The sequence below is a fragment of the Monodelphis domestica genome, chromosome 2 (genome assembly GCF_027887165.1).
Source record: "Monodelphis domestica isolate mMonDom1 chromosome 2, mMonDom1.pri, whole genome shotgun sequence".
Taxonomy (NCBI): domain Eukaryota; kingdom Metazoa; phylum Chordata; class Mammalia; order Didelphimorphia; family Didelphidae; genus Monodelphis; species Monodelphis domestica.
In genome coordinates, this window is record NC_077228.1 from 512,781,312 (window position 1) to 512,802,205 (window position 20,894).

The following is a 20,894-nucleotide window of genomic DNA, read 5'->3' on the forward strand; positions in this document are numbered from 1 at the left end:
TCAGCCTAGTTAAGGCAGCACAACACAAAGGGGCAGAGATAAGAGACAGCATGGCAAGTCAATCTACCACTGCCACCCCAACTGCCATTTCCCCCCAGATTCTGATGGAGACAATGAGGAACCTTGAACCAAAGAGCCTTGGGAATAGACCTGCTTCCAGACCATGGCCTGCAGCCATCATCCTGGGAAGCAGCCCCTATGGATGTGCAGTCTAGTCACTGCTCAAATAGGGGCTGAAGCCACAGCTTCTGAAGACCCAGAGTAGGAAAGTTGAGGCCCAGAGATGTAGAAACAACTAGCTCAAAGTCACATGATTAGGTTGAATTATTGCCCTGTTCTCCTATTTGCTAGTTTGGCATTCTTTCCACAAGGCATCAGGCTGTCTCACTCATTAGTCATGTTTTGGATGGACATTCAAGACTCTGGAAACAAATGATGATCTGAATCACACTAAAGAGAGATGAAAAGATTTTCCCTAAAGTTACAACATGAATTGTTATCAGAGATGATCCTTGAACCCAGGACTTCAAGTCTTATAGGCAGTGTAATATTGTCAAAAGAACATTGGACGAAGAATCAGAGAACCTGAGTTCAAACCCCAGCTTTGCCCCCTTGCTGGGTGCATGATCTTTTTTTTTTTTCTTTAAACCCTTACCTTCTGTCTTAGAATCAATATTGTGTATTGGCTCCAAGGCAGAAGAATGATAAGGACTAGGCAAGGGAGGTTAAGTGACTTGCCCAGGGTCACACAGCTGGGAAATGTCTGAGGCCAGATTTGAACCTAGGACCTCCCATTTCTTAGTCTGGCTCTCACTAAGCTACCCAGATGCCCCCTGGGTACGTGATCTTAAATAAACTGCTTCCCCTCTGTAGGCTTCTGATTCCCCCTCTAAACAAAAATGGATCCAACAAGGATATCTAAGGCCCCAGCTCTGTGTGTCCGCAAACTTTCCACAACATCAAAGAGGTTCAGGAGGCTCCTAAGATCAATCAATGTTCCCTTCTTCTCCCACTCCTATGTAGGAAAGAGGAGAGCAGAGGTGGGTTTGGAAGAAGCAGCTTTGGCTGTACAAACAATTTCTATTTGCTTCAGTAATGAAGTTCTCACAAGCCAAGTCCCTGAGGGCACGTCAAAATTCATCAAGAAATAAATGAAAGTAAACAGTCTTTGTGTTATATAACCTTCTTGGCCATAAAAGCAGCATCTCCTTTGGGCAATTGAGGACATGGAATGAATAGAAAGCATGCAGTGAATTCTTAATGGTGCCTGGGGGGCCAGGAACCATTGGATGGAGGGCCAGGAACAGGGATGGCTTGGTAGTCTCCAGGGTTTCTAGAGGCTGGGGTGATCCCTGCAGGGTCTTGTCTTCTAATTGTGGCAGGAGCACTCCCCCCAACTGGCACTTCCACTGCCCACCTCAGGCTGTTTTGTTGTTACTATAAGAGACTATTCATGGTCTGGTTGTATAGTGGTTAGAGCACCAGCCTTGGTGATGGGGAAATCTGAGTTTGAATCCCAACTCAGACATTTACTAGTGAGATCTCTAGCAAATCATTTCATTTCTCTGTGCCTTGGTTACTTCATCTGTGAACTGAGGCTAATAAGAGCTCTTGCCTTATAGAGTTATTGCTGTGAAGTTCATGTAAGGTAATTTCTATAAAACAGAATGCAAGTCTCCAAGTACTATATAAAAAAAAGTCTGTCTTAAGGGCTTAGCCCCCATCCCTTGGAAACTCCTCCTTACAACCAACTGAAAACAAAATGACTTTGACCTAATGTTATGGGAAATGAAAAACATTTGATTTAAAAAATATAGCATTATCAGTGAATCAGTCAACATTCATTCTGCTCTTACTGTGTGCCAAGCATTGGGTTAAAAGCTGGACATACAAAGAAAAGTAAACAAAACAAACCCAGTTCCTGCCCTCCATGAGCTTACATTCTAATGGAGGAAACATGATACATACAAAAATAAATACATGCAAGAAAACTACACACATACAGAAATGCAGCAAACACCGGTAGTCTCAGATCCCTTTTCCCTCTTCTCTTTTCTGGCCCTCAAAGGATGGGAATGTCAAGAGACTCTCCAGCTCAGAGAAATTCTCAATGTATGAAAAATAGCTAAGATGGCCTAGAGGATTTGCCACAAAGACTTTTTCTGGGAGCTGTTTCTCAAAGGGGTCACCAGGGCTATTTGTGTACAGTGTGGATGGTGATGGGCATCTCAGGGAGAACTAATCTCCCACCAGCTGCTCCAGCACATTAGGGTGGAGAGCTGGGAAAGATTTCTGCCCAGACTGGCCCAGCCCAGATCTGGAGAGAAGGTTCAGCTCCAGGGCCCATGCTTGTTGCTATCTTTCCCCCTCGTCGTCTTCTGTAAAAATGAAAATGAATGTACAATAACTTGAAATATGATCTTTTGTTAATCCCATCCACACACTTGCCCTAGCTTTCCCTCTCCCTATTTCTGGTTACTTCTTGTCTTCAACCAAGCTGACCAATTCTGATTCCCCAACCCCTTGGTTGCTAAGCATCCTGGGAAGAAGGAGCAATGAAGGCTGTGACAATACATTCAAGGGAGGATAGCAGAAAACACTCCCCTTGCCACGAATGTAAACTAGCTGGCTCAGCTTCAAGAAGAAAGACTAGAAGACTGTCCCACCCCATTCCTTTGCAGAGGGGGAAGTCCACAAGGGTGCACATTGAATGGGTTTGGGAGTCCTTCCAATGGAGTGCTGAATTATGGTGGTTCTTCCTCTTTCTGATTTAAAAAAATACTACTTGTCACATGGGATGGCTCTCAGGAAGAGGGAGGGAAGAGAAAATGTGCTCTTGTAAAAAACTAAAGCCATCCAGGAAAATGTATTTTGGAAAGGTTCATGGGGGTATTGGAGAGTGTCAAGAAGGATCTTTGAGCCTGGCTCGGGAACACTGGAAGGAGATCATAGATTGCAAGTTGGAAGGGAGCTCAGAGGCCATTTAACCCCCCTTCCTCATTTTACAGATGAGGAAACTAAGGCCCAGGGAAGTTAATGGCTTTCCCAAAGTCACACAGGTAGGAAGTATCAGAGTTGAGATTTGAACTCAAGTCCCCAGACATCAAGGTCAGCCTCTTTCCACTCTACCACATGGCTAGCAATGGCAGCAACAGTTTTGGTTGTGTGGAGTAAAGCCTGGGCCTTTAGACTAAGAATCCAGAAGATCTGGGTTTGAATCTCACCACAGACTCTTAGTAGTTGTGTTACATGGAAAAGTCACTGTGTCGGTGTCATACCTGGCAGACAGGGGTCCAGTCCGAGGCAAATGAGACAGAGAGAGTGAGTAATGCAGCAGAGCTTTATTTGAGGAAGGGAAGGGGTTGAGGGGGAAAAGAGGCTATGGCAGTAGAAGTGGCAGTGGAGGAGGCAGAGGAAGAAGGGAGAGCAAGGGAGGAGTCCCAAGGCCCATCTGTGGATGGCTAAGGGTCCCCACCTGGGTGGAGAAGGGGCAATCTTTTATAGAGTGGTGGTCTGGGATGAGGTAACCTGGATTGTCTCTCTTGGGCAAAGTTGGGGTACTTGTGTCCAGATGATTGGCTATCCCTAGGGGGGCTGGCTTTGGGGGTGGGGGCCTTTGCTTCCCAGGCTTGTATAGCCCTAGTATGGAACAGACAGTGCAAGCCCAGAACATCAACCCACCATGATGGATTTGTCAGGTCACAGCCTGGGGAGTAACAGTGCCCTGTGAAGTAGAACTACTAGCTTTGTTCTGGAATTCCAGCAGGTGCAGAGATTGGGGCGAGGGGGCTTTGGGCCCAGGGTCTCTCAATCACTTGGGAACTTAGTTGGCTCAAGGCTTAGACTCAATGACCCCTAAGGAGTCTTCTAACTCTAAGACTAGGGGCAGCCTGGAGGCTTGAAGTCAGGAAGAGCTAGGTTCAAGTCCCTTCAAACACTTCCTAGCTGTGGGACCTTGGCCAAGCCACTTAACCCTATTTGCCTCAGTTTCTTCATCTGCCAAACAAGCTGGACAAGAAAACAGGAAACCAATGCAGTATTTGCCAAGTCAATCCTGAATGGAGTCACACAAAGAGTCAGAAATGTCTGAAAAATGATCCAACAACCAAAAAGTGTGCCAGAGTGGCAGATATCTGTGCAAGGAATCTGTGTCGAGGAGAGAGTTCTTTCAGAGGCTGCATGTGTGAGTGTGAGCTAGAATAGACCAAGGGAAGCTCAGAACTTGGGATCCCCACCAGCTTATTGGAACCAGATATGAGAAAGGCCATGCTTAGGGTTAGGGCAACCGCCTCAGTGACTGCTGCCCCCCTCCACTTCCCCATATAGTGCCTGGCAGAAGTAGCTCATTAGAGATTAAAGGCTTCCAATCTGATTCTACCTCCAACAGCTCTCAGAACTACAGGCTTCCCATCACTTCCCAGATTCTATGCAGGTAGAAAATGACTAGATGGCTTGGGACTTGGCTCACTTCAGAACCAAAGCTTGTACTGATAATGACAACCAGCAAATATTTGACATCAGGTCTCAGTGAGGCTTGTTGCCCATAATGACATTGGTTTCCTTTGCATCCAAAGCGACTTCAGCAAGGCTGAAGTCAGGAAGAGCTGAATTCAAATCTTGCTTTAAACACTTACTAGCTGTGTGATCATGGCAAGTCACTTAAGTCTATTTGCCTCAGTTTCTTCATCTGTCAGATAAGCTGGAGCAGGAAATAAATGCAAAGACATCCTAGGATCATAGATGTAGAACTAAAAAGGAACCGAGAGGGTAACTAACCCAAGCTCTTCATTTTACACATGAGGTTTATTAAATATAAATTGTGGTTGGACTCTGAATATATATATATATATATATATATATATATATATATATATATATATTAGGTAGTCACCAGGGATTTAATTTCTAAATCCCAAAATGAATTACTAAAGTAAGTGGAATTTATGGTAGTTTATTTACAATAGAAGGAAGTTATTAAGGAGAGAGAGAGAAAAAAAAACTCTAGCTTTTTCTTATACCAGTTAGAATTTCTAAGTCCCAGCCAGGGCAAGAGAGTTCAAGAAGATGGACCTTACCTGGAGGCTTCATGACTCCAGAAAGGTGGAGTCACTAAATCAGCTTTTCACTCACTAACTGTAACAGTCTAAAAGAAGTCTGGGTGTTGGTCTTCCAGTCACTTCTCTGAGTCTGTCTTCCAGTCACTCCTCCAAGTCAGTGCCCCAATGTCCCAATTAATGAATCTCTGAATCTCTGAATGTCCCTCTTCCCTTCAGCTCCGACTGACTAATCCTTCACTCCAAGCCCAGGTGATTGACTGTCTTCCAAACTCATCTGAATGTCTGAATCTTCAGTCTTTTTTCCCTCTATTGAAAGACTTTTTCCTCTTGTGTCACCTCCTCTAAATTTTCACATCTACCAATCACAGTACATGCTTTCCTCTAGGACTGTCCATTCTTTACTTCTTACCTTCTTTGGTTAGGCTATATCTTTTGGGGTTACCTGACACCTCTTTTGTTAAGTTCACCTTTTGTAAGTCACGTAAGTAATGTCTTTTTGTGATTAATCCAACTTTTGTAGTTACTTAACATTTTTTGTAGTTAAGATCTAAAAATAGATTGTAGCTTAAAATTCTAGCATCACTATAAAGGAAAAGCTAAGTACCTTCATTGTTACAATCAGGAGATTGCAATTTTATCTTCACAATGAAGAAAGAGCTAAATATCTTCATTGTTATTATCAGGGGAGAGCTTAAATACAGTCTTCACAGGTTCATGTGGATTAAGTGATTAACTCAAGGTCATATAATATAGTAAGAGTCAAACTTGAACCCTGGTCATCTGACTCCTGAGGCAATATTTTCTCCTCTATATCATCTGTCTTCCCATTGTCTCTATATTCTAAGATGATGGGCAGGTCTCAGGTTCTGGTGGAAAAGGAGAATTCATTATTTTACTCACAAAGGAGAAGATTCATTCATTTGTTCATTTGGCAAGTCTTTATTGAATAAATGTTCCTGCTCAACACTATACTGGGTGGGGGGATTGATCCAAAAGAAACATAAGACTTGATTCCTGCCCTCAAGGAGCTTCCAGTCTAATGGGGAAGATAAAGACACAGGAACCCAGAACAACTAATTAACAACCCAAAGGAGTTTGTGATAAGGCAAGATAGGGACAGCAAATGCTGCAGGAGTCCAGAAGAAGAAGGTGTCCCAGCTGTTGGCTAGGGGTGGTCTAGGAAAACTTCTCAGAGCAGGTGACCATCAAGCTGCTAATTGAGGAAGGAGAGAATTACTAGAGGCAAGTAGAAAAGAGGGGAGAGGCTGGGGGCAGCAGGGATGAAGGTTCAGAGGTTCAGTGAAATCTTAGACTTCCAAACAACAATTTGTCCCAGTGGACAAAGGACTGATAGCATCTCATTTGTGTGTGACCTGTGGAAAAAAAAAGAGGTGAGATTAGAGATGAGAGAAAGAATTCAGAGTCCTTCTCTAGCTCCCCATTTCTATCAGGGAAAGCCATAGGCTCATAGAAGCAGAGCTGGAAGAGACCTTCCAAGTCATCCAATCTAAACTTCTCTCCTCTCCAAACTGCATCCCAATTTCTGACTTCCTTTGCCTCCCAGATGCCACTGTGGGACTCTTCCTGTTAGAGGCAGCCCTTCCATGATCTCACAGTGTAACCTCATTCAGGTCTCAACCTCCCCAGGCTTAAGGTTCATTCTCTTTAAAATGAAAGAATTAAACTAGATAATCTTTCCCAGGTCCCTTCCAACCCTTCTAGGCTTTCAGTCCTTCTCTGAGGTTTTCACCAAGACAAGATTCACCTTTGGAGATCAGACTTTTCTCTCCCATTTTTTTAATTAATTTTAGCTAAAAGTTTAGTGATTTTTGTTCAGCTGACTTCGTTTTTATCTTCTGTTTTATCTATCCCTCCTCTAATTTTCCAGATTTCCTCTTTTACTTTGGGTTTATTTGTTCATCTAATTTTTAAAATTCTACATTCAACTCCTTAGTGCTTTTTAGAAAGAGAATCTTTCCTTAAAGGTACATTTTCTTCTGCATTCTGACTCCAGCAGTTCTTTCTCTGGGGGTGGAGAGCATTCTTTGTCCCAAATCCCTCAGAATTGTCCTGGATCATGTACTGCTGTTAGGAGCAAAGTCATCACATCTGATCATTCTGCAATGTTGCAGTTACTGCCTATAATGTTGTCCTGCTTCTGCTGCACAGTTTGTTTTTGTACCACCTACATTTCCCACAGTATCTCCCCTTCCCCCTCCCACAGAACCCACCCTAATGATGCATAATAAAAAAGAGGGCCAAAAGGCCAGCAAAACTAATCAATATGTGGAGAAGTCTCATACTTAATTCCATTTTGAAGACCTTCTTCTTTAACTATTGCCCTGCTTTCTTCTTGATCTACACATAATTGAGAATGTCAGCACTAAGTCTTTGCTTTTATTCTCAGTATTCTATTGTATTATGGTCTGTTAAAGAAATATTTAGCGCCGCGGCAATAGTTAAGCTCATGTCGTCCTGAGAAAGAGAACCAGAACCTCTGAAAAAAATGGTGTTTCCAAATGAAAACATGATTTATCACTTGCTCATTTGGGTATATGGTTTGGTTTTAAAAGATTATTGAGAAGTGAAAAATATGGAAATAGGTTTGGAGGGATAATAAATGTGTAACCCAGAGGAATTGCCTGTCAACTCTGGGAGGGACGTGAATCATAGAACGTTGGACAACTTATGTGGAAATTTCTTATTGGAATAAAGTAAAGATAGTTTTTCTTAAAAATCGCATTTCATTTTCTTGGTAATTCTTCAGTCTTGGTTATTTCCTGTTTTGTCTTTTTCTTTTCTGCTTTTAAAAATGTCCCCTTTGGAGTTTACCACTCAGCCTCAGGATGGCATCCAGACTCCCTGCCTATCCTAGCTGTTTGCTGAATACAGTCAGAAGATCTGAGTTCTAATCCTCCTAGACCACTACCCCACCATGGGACTTCACATCACACACTTCACTTCATTTTCTATAGGTCTCCCCTTTCTCCTCTGAAAATGAATGGGTTGGAGCAGATGGCCTCTAAGAAACCTTCCCCTTCTAAACTTCTGGCCCCACGACTAGGTCCCTCCAAGCTTCGACCTTCCAGGGATCCAGCTCACCTTAGCAGGGAAAGGGGGGAATCGAATTTTGTCAGTTTCCTCCTTCTTCAGAGGCCTGATCAAGCAGGATCGGCGGTGAGAGCAGGTCCTAAAGCTGTCCTTGCCATGGTAGGAGCCCATGCCGCTGTCCCCTGCAAGAACACCACAACGTCCACGTGAGTGTGTAAGAGGGAGCCTTGGACCAGGACGGGAGACTCCTAGGTCAGGGGGATGCGTGCTCTTCCCTCAGCCTCCCACCAACCACTTCTCCCAGCCTTTATTTCCACCTCCCATCCTCTCTCTTTCCCTTTTGATCCCATATCCCAGGCTCTTCCCCTTTTCATCGCTCATCCCATTGAGGAGGGTCCCGGTGAAACTATGGTAACACACAGTAGGACCTCATGTTACACGACCAGGATGTTCCAAGACCCTCCTGGAGGGTGAAAGTCATGCCTGATGGCCAACTCCATTATTTAGTCAGCGTTTCTTATGTGAACTTATGGAGGCATTTTACGGCTTTTCTTAGGCTTATCAGAAGCCACCAACGTCATTCCTCGGGGCTTGAGGACGATTATTGCTAACTAGAGAGCATTAATGCCATCAGGAGAAGCCCCGCTCTGCCTGGTCCAGGCCGGAGCTCCAGACAAGGGCTGATGCAGGGGCTAAAGTCAGGCACAAAATGACGTGAAGGCTCACATTGCTGCTTCTCAGAGGGAGAGTACGTGTGAGCGGGAGAACCACTGCAAGACGTTGTGCTGTGGACGGAGCACGTCAGCACAACATTTTATTGGACATATTTTTCTGATGACTTTTTCTATTGCCAACCACGTCTATCAAAGTTCGCATAAACTGAGGCCCTACTGTGTGCGGCAATATTAACAATGAAAGCAATAACACGAAGCATTTCTTGTTTAAGCTATGTAGTGGCTTCTTCCCCCGGGATGTCATTCTGATTTGATTCTCACCATCACCATGAGAGGAACGTGCCGTCCTCCTGATTTTACAGATGAGGAAACTGAGGCCCAAAGAGAAGTCTTGCCCAGCATCATGTAACTAAGTGCATGTCCGGAGCCTCAGTTTCCCAAAATGTAAAATGGGGCAATGGAGGACGAGGGCTTTGCAAAGACCCCATAGAAACGCCAGCTTGCATTCCTGGGGAAGGAACTGAAGGCAGCTGCAGTGTCTTCCCTCAAGGGGAACTTGGCTCCTTGACCAGCTTTGGCAGGGCGCCTGGGTCAGCCTGGCCCAGCGGGGGTAGGAGGAAGGGCTAGAGAGCACCAGGACTCACCTACACCCCCAAAGGGGAGAGAGTGGAGACCCAGATGGGCAATGACGTCATTGGCACAAAAGCCTCCGCTGGAAGTCTCTGCAACGATCTTCTTAATGACCTGGAAGACAGCAGCCAATTGCCCCGATCAAATGGGAGCCTCCAAGGTTCTCTCCGGGGACACAGGGATGACCTCAGCTCACCAGGAGGGGGCCCGGGGCTGTGGCCTCACAGGAGGCAGAGGCAGAGGCTCATGGGAAGACCCCTCCCTTGGAGTCTGAGGACCGGAACTTCCATCCTGCTTGGTCTCCATGAGGGAACCGACCTTTCCATAGCGCCTACTATGTGCCCTGAGCTGGGGAAGAGCTCACTCAGTATTCACAATGACCCTGGGGGGAGCTGCTGCTACTCTCCCATTTTTCAGCTGGAACCTCACAGAAGAGAAATGACTTCTCCAGAGTCTCGGCGCTACTCCATGTCTCAGGCTGGACTCGAACTCGGTTAGACGGGTCTTCCTGACTCTAAAATGAGCTGAAGAAGGCAGTGGCAAACCATGGCAGCATCTTTGCCAAGAAAAGCCCAAATGGAGTCAGAAAGAGTCAGAGGAGGCTAAGAGAGTTGGAGGGGGGACAAGAGAAGCCCCTCGAAGGCCAAGAAGTCCTGAGAAATGGGTTTTGCTCTTGGAGGCAAAGAGGAGGGCTTGAGTGGGGCTTGGGGCTAGAAGTGGGAGAAGAGAGAGAGCAAAGGAGGACTGGGTGTTCCATCCTGGGTGGCAGCACTTGGCCAAGGCCCCTCCCTCGCATTCCCCCATCTCCCAGGCTCTGGGTGCAGCCACTCTGCAGAACATCTGAAGAAGCACCTGGGAAAGCTTGGGGTTGCTCTGTCCCACCCAGAGACTGGGGGAGGGAGTGGGGGGGCAGGCAGAGGGCGCCACTGCTGGCCCGGACAAAACCTCTGGGTGCAGATGGCACTGACAGGCCAAGTGGCACTCCCTGCCCTCCGCCCGCCACGGTGTCTTTGCTTTATTTTTTATGGAAAGAATTCAGGCAAAGATGGGGATGTTTTTGTTTTCTTCTGAGGGGAAGTGGGGTTGGGAAAGGGGGAGCCAGAGGAGGGAGGAGGTTCAACCCAGATCCTAATGCGGAGTATCAAAAAGTCCTAGTGCTGTTAAAGCTTAAAATTGCATTAAGGGGAGCATCTGGGTGGCTCAGTGGATGGAGAGCCAGGCCTAGAGATGGGAGGTCCTGGGTTCAAATCGGGCCTCAGACACTTCCCAGCTGTGTGACCCTGGGCAGGTCACTGAAACCTGTTTGCCTCAGTTTGTTCATCTCTAAAATGAGCTGGGGAAGGAGATGACAACCCACTGCAGGATCTCTACCAAGAAACCCAGAGTTGGCCAGGGCTGAAGGATAACAACAACACTGAGCTTGGATGAGGTGATCCATGAGGTTTCCTCCAGCCCTCAGTCTCTCAGCCTTTCCACCTGGGTGACTCTGAAGGAATCACCTCTCCTCTCTGCAGCTCAGATGCCACCCATCCATGACCGGAAAGGGTTAGAGGAGAAACAGCTCTTCAAAGCTTGAATCTCTGAGGAAATCAAGGTTGTCCCAGCCCGTAGCCTGGCCTTCGGGGCCCCCCAAGCTGGAGGGTCCCAGGAGCTCTAGGCAGAGCCTTTGGCTTCGCTTTGAGGGAAGGGAGCCCTGGCGGACCTGTGAGGGCATGGTGGGGGGAGATGAGCAGGCAGAGCTCAGGGCAGCGTCCCTGCTGTTCTCACCTGCTCGTTGTTGGAGAAGGCGTAGAGAGCCAGGGGCTTTGGTCGCTGGTTAATGAACTGGATGGCTTCCTCCAGGCTCTTCACGCAGACGATGGGCAGGAGGGGCCCAAAGATTTCTTCTTGCATCACGTTAGACCTCGGGTCAACATCGATGAGAATGGTCGGGGCTGAAAAGATGGAGCAACCAAGCAGGTGCAAGGAAGAAACCCTTCGGCTCCCCTCATTCTTCATTCACACACAGCCCCGACTACATGGCAGAGTGTGACTGGGAAGCAGAAAGGCTTCCTCCTCCTGGCTTTGTGACCTTAGGCAAGTCACTTCACCTCCCTGTCAGCCAGTCAGCCAGCCCTCTAGGACTGATTAGGCATCCCCCTCGTGCCAGGCACTGGGCTTAGCACTGGATATACAAAGAAAGGCCAAACAGGGCTGACCTCCAGGAGGGAGCTCAGCACCCAGTGCAGGAGACACCCACAGCTGACAAATTCATCAGATCACAGGTTCCTGGAAGGCGAGGACTGTCCTTTGGGATCCTCAGCACAGTCGGAGGGGTGAGAAACGTGTATTGTTTTGTGGTTCAAATTTGTACAAAGAAGATAAAGATGGGAGAAAGCGGGGCAATGGCAGAAGAAAGGTGCTCCGATGGCAGAAATCTTCTTGGAGAGGGCAGGACTTTAGCAGAGGTCTGGAGGAGTCCAGGAGGAAGAGCACTGCAGGCAGAGGTGACAGAGTTGGGGAATGGAGTCCTGGGGGAGAACTGTAAGGAGCCCAGTGTTCCTGAGCTGAAGTCTACGTGGAAGGAGTGGGGTGCAAGGCAGGGTGGCCCAGGCAGCTCTCTGACACGATGTCACAGAGACCTACGCTGTCCCTCCCAGCCATCCAATATTCCCCAACATCTCTCATTGGGGGATTCTGAGAGGAGCCCGTGTAACCAGGCAGATCTCCAATGGTACTTTGCAGGACCCTTCATCTTCCCCCATCTCCCTGCCTCAGTTGGCTGGATGAGCCCACAGGGGATGCCCTAGGGACCTCAAGCCAATGGGACCACATTAAAAAAAGAAAAAAGCCACCCCAAAGGACAGGGTTTAGAAAGAAAAGAAACAGAGCCCTGGATTTCCTGTGGCCTGAGTTGAGGATCAGAGCTGAGTCACTTGGCAACACCCTTCTGCCCACACAAACCAAAACAAACTGGTGAAAACAAGTCCTGCCCCTTCCCCAGCCCATCCCGAATTAACAAGACCAACTCCCAGGCAGCAGGGATTGAGGGCCTTTACCAGGGTGCAGAGGGCGATGCTTCCCCAGTTCCTCAGCTTTGCTAAGGCCAGGTGAAACATTCTCCCTGCCCAGAGGGGCTGGGAGTAAATTACTTAGTGCTCAGGCTAGATATCTTACCTTATCCTCTCTCTGATTTCTTGCTTCACTCTTTCTACATTTTGTAAATAAATTGTAAATACAATCTCTTTGGAATTAATTAAATTCCTGGTGAACACACTCTTAAAATATAAAATCCAATCCTTTAAAAATTAATCCCACTTTCCCCTTACATTAGAGAGAGTCTGGGAACACTAAGAGATTTAAGAGTTGCCCCAGCTTACACCTCCAATGGGCATCAGAGGTGGAACTTGAATTCGTGTCTTCTTGGTTCTAATGGCAGCTCTCCATCCATAATGTCATGGTGGGCAAAGTAGGTTAGTAAATGATTGACTGATGAGATGTTGAGTTGGAATATGGGAACACTGACCAGGTTGGACAAGCATCAGTGTAAACAGCAAAAGAGATAGAACCGTTTCTTGGTGCCTTTAGTCACCCCAGCTCCAGTTCTCACACTACATAGATCATTTCTCAGACTATTTAATAGCACCACACCCAGTTTCTAGGCCATCTAAGGTAGCAGGGAAATCCACCTCGAACCAACTTGTCCTGGCACTTCCAGAAGGCCTGCCTTGGCATTCAGAAAATGGAGATTTTAAACAATGGGAAAATGAAACAACAAAAACAAAGCCCCAGGACCCAAAGGGCTCAACTGAATGCTGGATCCTTAATCCTTCAGCTCTCCTTTGCTGGCATTCATCCTTTGTTTTTTGAAGGCCAATGACAACATGATGACAGATGTCTTGGCTTACATATAAACTGGATTTTAGTGAGGCAGAGTTGCAGTCATTAGCCTCACTCTTCTCCAGAGTCATTAGGCAGGACAAAAATCAGGATGACTGGTGAGAGGAGAACACTAGGAGGGAAACAGGGCTGTGCCTTCTTAGCCCCACTCAACTCTATCAGCCAATCAATATTTGTTAAGCACTGTGTCTAAATACTATTGGTTGAAAAACATGAATTGGCCTTTTTCATAGGGGAAAAAAAGGGATGGACACAATCAACCCACCTATATAGCAGGAGGCTTCATCTCCATTCCCTCCATAGGCAACCTTCTGTCCCTCAATTAAGCCCATCACCCTTTTGAAATGACGTTTATTGATGATTCTTCCATAGTCAGGAGAAGTTTTGGCATCATCTCCATAGAATTCCTTTGGGGAAGAGAGGCACGGTATTAAAAGAGTTTCTGATACATTGCATAGAGAATAGTTTTTAAATATATCTGCTACAAAGACTCTCATGTGCAGAGGGGGCACTGACCTCAATTGATAGAGAATGTTTCATTGCCTGGAATTTCCCTATATTAATGACCTCCCAGGCCCTATCCCCAATTTCTTGAAAACAGGAATTAATTGGAACTATTTCGCTTTTTCAGTTTGTATCCATAGTATTTACCACAATGCTTGGCACATTGTAAGGACCTGATAAGTGTTTTTACATCACTCATTCACAGAATAGTTATGAAGCTTTAGACCAAATTCAGAGAATGTCTGTAACTGCTAACAACTGATTAAGAGAACTTAGAACACAAAGAGATGTTATTTACCATGTAGTCTAACCCCTGCATCCTACAGGTAAGGAAACTGAGGCCTAGGGGCACAACTAAAATCATATGGGTAGTAAGACTCTGAGGCAGAATAGGAACTCAGATCCCCTGAGTCCAGAGCTAATGGTCTTTCCCCTGGGCTCCCTGCCTCTCATGGGGAGAATTCATTTTTCCATTACTTTTTGTTTATAATTTGGCTGCCAGGACACTATTTCTTCTTATTTGCTAGTCTTTGTTAAATTGTGTGATGTGTTGGATGTGCGATGTTTATTTCTCTGGGCAGCTATCTGCCTGCCTAGCTGTCTATTTATCTACTACAGTCCATCCTTCCATCTACAGATCTGTTTAATCATCTCTCTAGACCTGTCTTTCTTCCCATTTATTCTCCTAGCTAATATCCTATCATCTACCTACATTTCCAGCTGTCTGTCGGTTTGTCTATCCATCTGCCTACCTTTCTACCTACTTACCTCCTCACTCACTCTAAGTCTCAGTTTTCCCACTTGTAAAATGATGATGATGGTGATGCCTTCCTCCTGGGTTGTCCTGAGGCTCAAGTCATATAATATACCTAAAATGCCTTGGAAAGTGTCCAGGGTGTGATCTGACATTATTATCTTTGAAGGCAGCTTTCTTCAGGATGAGCATCTCTAGGGCCTTCCATTAGGTCTGAGTCACCTCATTATCCTGCTCTCTGGCCTCTGGCCTCCCTTCAGCTTATCAGCATCCTTTCTATAGGTGACCCCACCTTAGAGGGAATTTAACATTCAAACCAACATTCCAGTTGTGGATTGACTAAGGCAAAGTACAGTGAGACAATCACCTGCCCCTTTAAATTAGACTTTGTTCTTCTAATATTATCTAACATCACATTAGTGCTAATGATGCCACACGCCAGGACTGATTCACACTGAGCTTGCAGCTAGCTAAAAATCCTGGGTCTTTTTCACATATTCAAATGCCTCTATTATTTGTGCAGGACTTTATCTTCATCTCTATTAAATGTCCTCTTTTATGGACAAAATGTCCATGTTGGAGGGTCTGTGGAAAGATGGGCACATTGAGATGACAAGAGGTGGAGCTGTTAATTGATCTAACAAAAAGGTACTACAAAGATAATCAAATTTTCTGTGTCTCAGAGATCCCACGACTGGCATTAAATATGAGGAGGTCGGACACCAGAAGGAAGGTCCTCTAAGGGACAGCCTATTCATGGCAGCACTTTCTGTGGCAGGAAAGGGCTTGGAAACAATGTGGGTACCCATTGATTAGGAAATGGCCAAATGTGCCACCTTATCCATGAAGCCTTTCTTGGTTCCTTTATGTGATGGTGTCTTCCCCTTCCTCAAAGTTACTTTGAGAGTTTTTTTAACATGAATATATATATATATGTACATATATATGTGGGTATGTGTATATACATATATATCTTTTGTATTTACATATTTGAATATACTTGATCTCCCATTAGAATGTAAACTCCTTGAGGTAGGGCTGTTCTGCTTTTGTCTTGGTTGACACAGCAAGGAGCATAGTAGGTACACAAATGACACACAGTAGGTCCTTCATAAATGCTTGCCCAGTGGTTGATTATAAGAATTCACAGGTGTGAAGAATTCATAGAAGCATGCAGAAACTTAAAAGAAGTGACACAAAACAAGAACTAAGGAGAACCAGGAAAATGGCACAAAAATGATCATGACAAAGGGGTGAAACTGGGGGATGGGCAGCGGGGTGGTAGTATAGTGGGTAGAGCAGCAGGCCTGGAGTCAGGAACACTTGAGTTCACATCTGGCCTCACACATTTAACAGTTACGTGGCCCTGGGGCAAGTCACAGACCGTTTGCTTCAGTTTCACCAGCTAGAAAATGAGGATAATAATAGCATCTGCCTCCCAGGGTTGTTGTGAGATTCAAATGAGATTATATTTGTTGAGTGTTTGTCACATAATAAATGTTTAACAAATGTTTCCTGTATGTTTTGCATGACTTCATATGTAGAATGGGTGCCATATTGGTTGTCTTCCCAATGGGTAGGGCAGGCACCTCAGGGAGGGGGAGAATCTGGGGCTCAAAATGTTAAAAAACAAATGTTACAAAATGCCTCTGTTTACTCTTCTGTGTAGAGCTTGACTCCGGGTTCTACCCAACCAGAAGGGGAGCTCACTGAAGGCAAGGGATGGTTTTGGCTGTCAGCACAGTCAGTGATGGGGCCAGGGTTTGTCTAGTCTGGTCTCTTATTCTCTCCTTTCCCGTTATGTCAAGAAGTCTCTTGATTTTGAGACTCAGTTGGTAAAAACTGATTGGGAGTAAATCGGACCTAATGGGGAACTGTATCAAGGCAGATGGTCAAGATCTCTGTCAGGATTGGGGTCCCCCTCTTACCTTCAGGTTTTTTTTAACCTTTTCCACTATTTGGCCTTGTAGAGAAGGGTCACAGAGGATGTAGTCTGGAACCACACAGCCCTGACCGCTGTTCAAGTACTTCCCCCAAGTGATACGTCTGGAGAAAAAAAAATTCCAAGAAAATCAAGAACATTCCTACCATGAATAATGAATAAGAATGCTGTGTGCTTTTCATTTGCTGGGAATGCTGGAGGAAGTCACAACATGGATTTCTGGAGGACATGATCCAGCCCTGCTTATTGAAAAATAATCTTCCATATCCTAATTGGTTTTCCATTCCCAAGGGTGGGGACACTCTGTCCCATCAGCAGCTGTAGGATGCAGTGCCTGGCACCCCTGCCTTCCCCCAGTTCTTTAAGCTGGGACAGAAGCCCCAGAAGCATCTTCCAGGTGGGGTAGGATTGGAACCAAAGACAACAGGATCATGGAAGAGGAGTGAGATGGTCATTTACATGAAATGTTTGGTGTGCACCCCCCACCCACATCAAAACAACTGTCTAAAAAGGGAAACATTCAGAAAGTCAGTTCTTCAATGGTCATTTCTGCCCCCCAGGAAAAATGGTAGAACTTAGCAGTTGGTTTCATGTTATGTTAGCACAACCAGAAGCTGTGGGGTTTGCCCACTTTTTCTCATGTATGTTGGTTCTTTTATCTGTCTAATGGACTGATTAGATTCATCGGTGCCCAGGCTGTGCACTTGAAGCAAGAGCAAAATGCCACCTAATGAATGACTCTGGAGTGATAACTCCATCATTGCACAGAGGAGGAAACAAGGCTCAGAGGGGCTAAAGTGATTTAGATCCCACAGATAACAAGTAGCAATATCAGACTTTCTGGTGCCAAAACCAACAGATTTTCTGCTATCCCACAGTTGCCTCAATCTACAACTCCACTTACCACTCTCATCATTTTCCAATCCTAAATACTTTTTCCTGGCCACCCCTCCCTAGATATGTTTTCCTTCCTCTTAGAAGAATTAAAGGTAAGGATTGTCTTCATTTTCATCCCATTTGGGGTTTTCATGGCAAAGACACTGGAGTGGAGTCCATTTCCTTCTCCAGCTCATTTGACAGATATGGAAAGTGAGGCCAATAGGATTAAGTGACTTGCCCAGGGTAACACATCTAGGAAGTGTCTGAGGACAAATTTGAACTCAGAAAGTGCATCTTCCTGACTTCAGACCTTGTGCTCTATCCACTGAGTCATCTAGCTTCCCACTGGACACATAGTATATACTGCTTTTTATTCATTCATTCTGTGATTCTGTGACTCAATAACCTCCTTGGGTCCCTTCCAGCTCTCTTAGTTGCTACTAGTCTGGGATCCTTGGACACTGAGTCTCACCTGCAGGCAATATCCAGGTCACAGTCCTTGTCGATATAACAGGGACTCTTCCCTCCCAGTTCCAGGGTCACTGGAGTCAGGTGCTTGGCTGCTGCTGTCATGACAATCTTGCCCACTCCAGTGCTCCCAGTGTAGATGATGTGGTCAAATTTCTCCTTCAGCAGTTCTGTGGTCTCAGGAATACCACCATTGATAACTGGATACAAGTCCTACCATGAAGGCAATATTGAGATCAGTCAGAAAACAGGACCAGTTTTGAGTCAGGATGGTGAAGGGGGAAAAGCATGAGAGTGAGCATCAGCTGGGGGTTGGGGGGCAGAGAATAGCCTCTAAGGTCCCTGCCAGCTCTGAATCTGGGCTCCTGGGATCCCTGGGCTAGAATGGAGGCACCACTTTATTCTCCAGCTCTCCTTCATGGCCCCACCAACCTCATCATCCTGCCAGGGTACTCACATCTCATCTGTGATTGGGGGGCAGAAGGATGAACTCCTCCCCAAACCTCCATTTAAGGAGGGCGCCCAGGCCAACCAGCTTTTCATTTCCCACCCAGCTCTACACCTGGCATTTCCCCTTTATGCTCCAGTCCTGGATACCTTCTTTTCTTTTCCTTTTTTCTTCTCTGTTCTTAAAAAAAATCCTCAGCTTCTGTCTTAAAATTAATACTAAGTATCAGCGAGGCAATGGGGGTTAAGGGACTTGTCCAGGGTCACACACAGCTAGGAAGTATCTGAGACAAGATTTGTAAGCCAGGACTTCCTGTCTCCAAGCTTGGCACTCTAACCACTGAGTCACCCAGCTGCCCCTAGATAACTTCATCTGCCCCTCCCCTTCCAACTCATGCAGATAATAAGTTTCTGAGACTAGATTTGAATCCAGTTTTCCTGAATCCAGACTTGACTCTACCCACCGTACCAGTAGCTGCCTCTGTGCCAGCATAGTGCCTGGCACATAATGCAAAATGAATAAGTACCTGTTTATTGGTTGATATAGTATATTGCAGTTATTCAAGTTCGTGTTTTAGCCTCCTAGTCTGCAAACTAATCGAAGGTGGGAGCTGTCTTCTCTAAATGCATCTCCCTTACTTGCTTGTTAGCTCCAGGAGCGAGAGGGAAGTGGGGAGGGAGAGAACATCAATCATGAAGCCATGAAAAAGTACTTTTATGTTAATTAACTGATTAATCAGTAAATTAATTTAAAGAAGAAAATGCATCTCCCTTGCAGGTCCCTTTGTTGAAATCAATGGGATCTAGCTGAATGAGTGTGGAACATTGTACAGGGGTATTGTGGATGGTGAGTTGGGGGCCAGGGTGGACCACTGCTCCGGAGATCCAGAGCCCCCATTGTTCTTTCTATGAGTTGGGGAGTGTGGCCAATTGAAGGAGTCTGGGGAGGCAGGAGTCTCCTCCTTCTCCCCAGCCCTCTTTTGCTAATAAAAGCAAGTATGGGAGGATGTGGTTTGGTGTGGGGGAAAGACAGGGATCTGGGAATCAGGAGCAGCTGGGTTCTAGGCCTGGCTCTGCCACTTAACCCCTGAACTAGGTGATCTCAGACAGAACACGGTCTCTGGGCCTCAGCTCCCTTCTGTCTAAAATGACTGGGGGAGAGATTGATAGCTGAAGGGGCTTTACACCTCATTCTAGCTAACCCCTCACTTTACTGGGAGGAGGAAACGCACTCCCGAATCTTTGCCAAGAAAACCTCAGATGGGGCCCCAAAGAGCCAGCCACCCTGAAATGACTCAACAACAACAACTAGCGGAGCCCAGAGGAGTTAGGGGACTTTCCTAAGATCCCAAAGCGGGGGGATCTGCCAATCAGCAAATGACCACTGAGCCCCAGAAATAAACATCATTGATCTGGGAGGCATGAAGTTTAGATAAGATCCCTTTAGAGAGATCTCCTCCCTAGGAGGGGCACCAGAACCCCAAAGAGCACCAGAAGGAGCTCCTTGGCCTGCCCACCTCCAGCTCTGCTCATTCTTTCCCCTACAGAGATCCTTTGGGGCTGTGACTCACCTTGTCCAGGTACTTAGGGATCAGTGTGGCCAACATGATGGCTGTCTGCTCGCTCAACTCAGAAGGCTTGATGACTACAGCATTGCCTGTGAGACACAGGAAAACACTTCTGTACCCAAAGTATCTCCCCAGACTCCTGGACCCCAAGAATACAAGATTCATAGTATTCCCTTAGTTCCTCCACATCAAGCTGGAACCAGCATAGGGCAAGTGAAGATTTTGATCTCCCTGACAATGAGAGAGAGAGAGAGAGAGAGAGAGAGAGAGAGAGAGAGAGAGAGAGAGAGAGAGAGAGAGACAGACAGACAGACAGACAGAGAGACAGAGGGAGAGACAGAGACAGAGACAGGGACAGAGAGACAGAGACAGAGAGACAGAGAGACAGAGGAGAGAGAGAGAAAGAGATGGAGACAGAGGGAAACAGGGACAGAGAGAAAGAGACAGAGGAGATAGATAGATAGATAGAGAGACAGAGACAGAGACAGAGACACAGAGAGAGAGAGACAGAGAGAGAGAGAGAGACAGAGACAGAGACAGAGACAGAGAGACAGAGAGAGAGAGAGAGAGATGGTGACCCATCATCCCATTCCCCAAACTCCTTGTCCTCTCCCTGAGGTACTGTTTGGATCAGAAAATACACACAAAGCTAAATAGACAGGCACAGACACATGAATATTCCTGCATGCAAACACACATACACACATTTACAGGCTTGCATTATTAGGATCTATTGCTCTACCGTGTCTGCTTGTCCCTCAGCTTGGATATTGTTCTCCAGATCTGATCTAACCCCCTATCCTGAACACAGAATCACAACTCAGACCATGAACCCCAATCTTTCCCCTGTATTTCTTTTTTAGAAAGATGAAGGGAGAGATAATTATTATTATAGTGAGTATGTATACAGTATTTACAATTATTATCTCATTTGATAATATATCCCTTTTGTAGATGAGAAAGCCAAGGCTACAGGGGTTGTGACTTGCCCAAGGTCATGTAGCTAGTAATGACTGAGGCCACATTTGAACTCAAGTCTTC

The 20,894-nt window shown here is 45.9% G+C and overlaps 1 protein-coding gene across 2 annotated transcripts in view; it reads right to left on the reverse strand.

Annotated features, from left to right (window-relative positions):
• Window positions 1-5,980: 5,980 nt before the first annotated feature.
• The window catches only part of LOC100020131 (aldehyde dehydrogenase, dimeric NADP-preferring), a 32,679-nt gene continuing 17,765 nt past the window's right edge, over window positions 5,981-20,894 (reverse strand). For both annotated transcript variants that reach the window (XM_001372712.4, XM_056819658.1), the window contains 8 exons: window positions 19,857-19,942; window positions 17,843-18,051; window positions 16,478-16,595; window positions 13,557-13,698; window positions 11,180-11,346; window positions 9,427-9,526; window positions 8,160-8,290; window positions 5,981-6,430 (listed from right to left, as the gene is read on the reverse strand). In XM_001372712.4, the coding sequence (XP_001372749.2) occupies window positions 6,416-6,430; window positions 8,160-8,290; window positions 9,427-9,526; window positions 11,180-11,346; window positions 13,557-13,698; window positions 16,478-16,595; window positions 17,843-18,051; window positions 19,857-19,942 (968 nt within the window). In that variant the 3' untranslated portion in view covers window positions 5,981-6,415. The remainder of the gene's footprint in view (window positions 6,431-8,159; window positions 8,291-9,426; window positions 9,527-11,179; window positions 11,347-13,556; window positions 13,699-16,477; window positions 16,596-17,842; window positions 18,052-19,856; window positions 19,943-20,894) is intronic.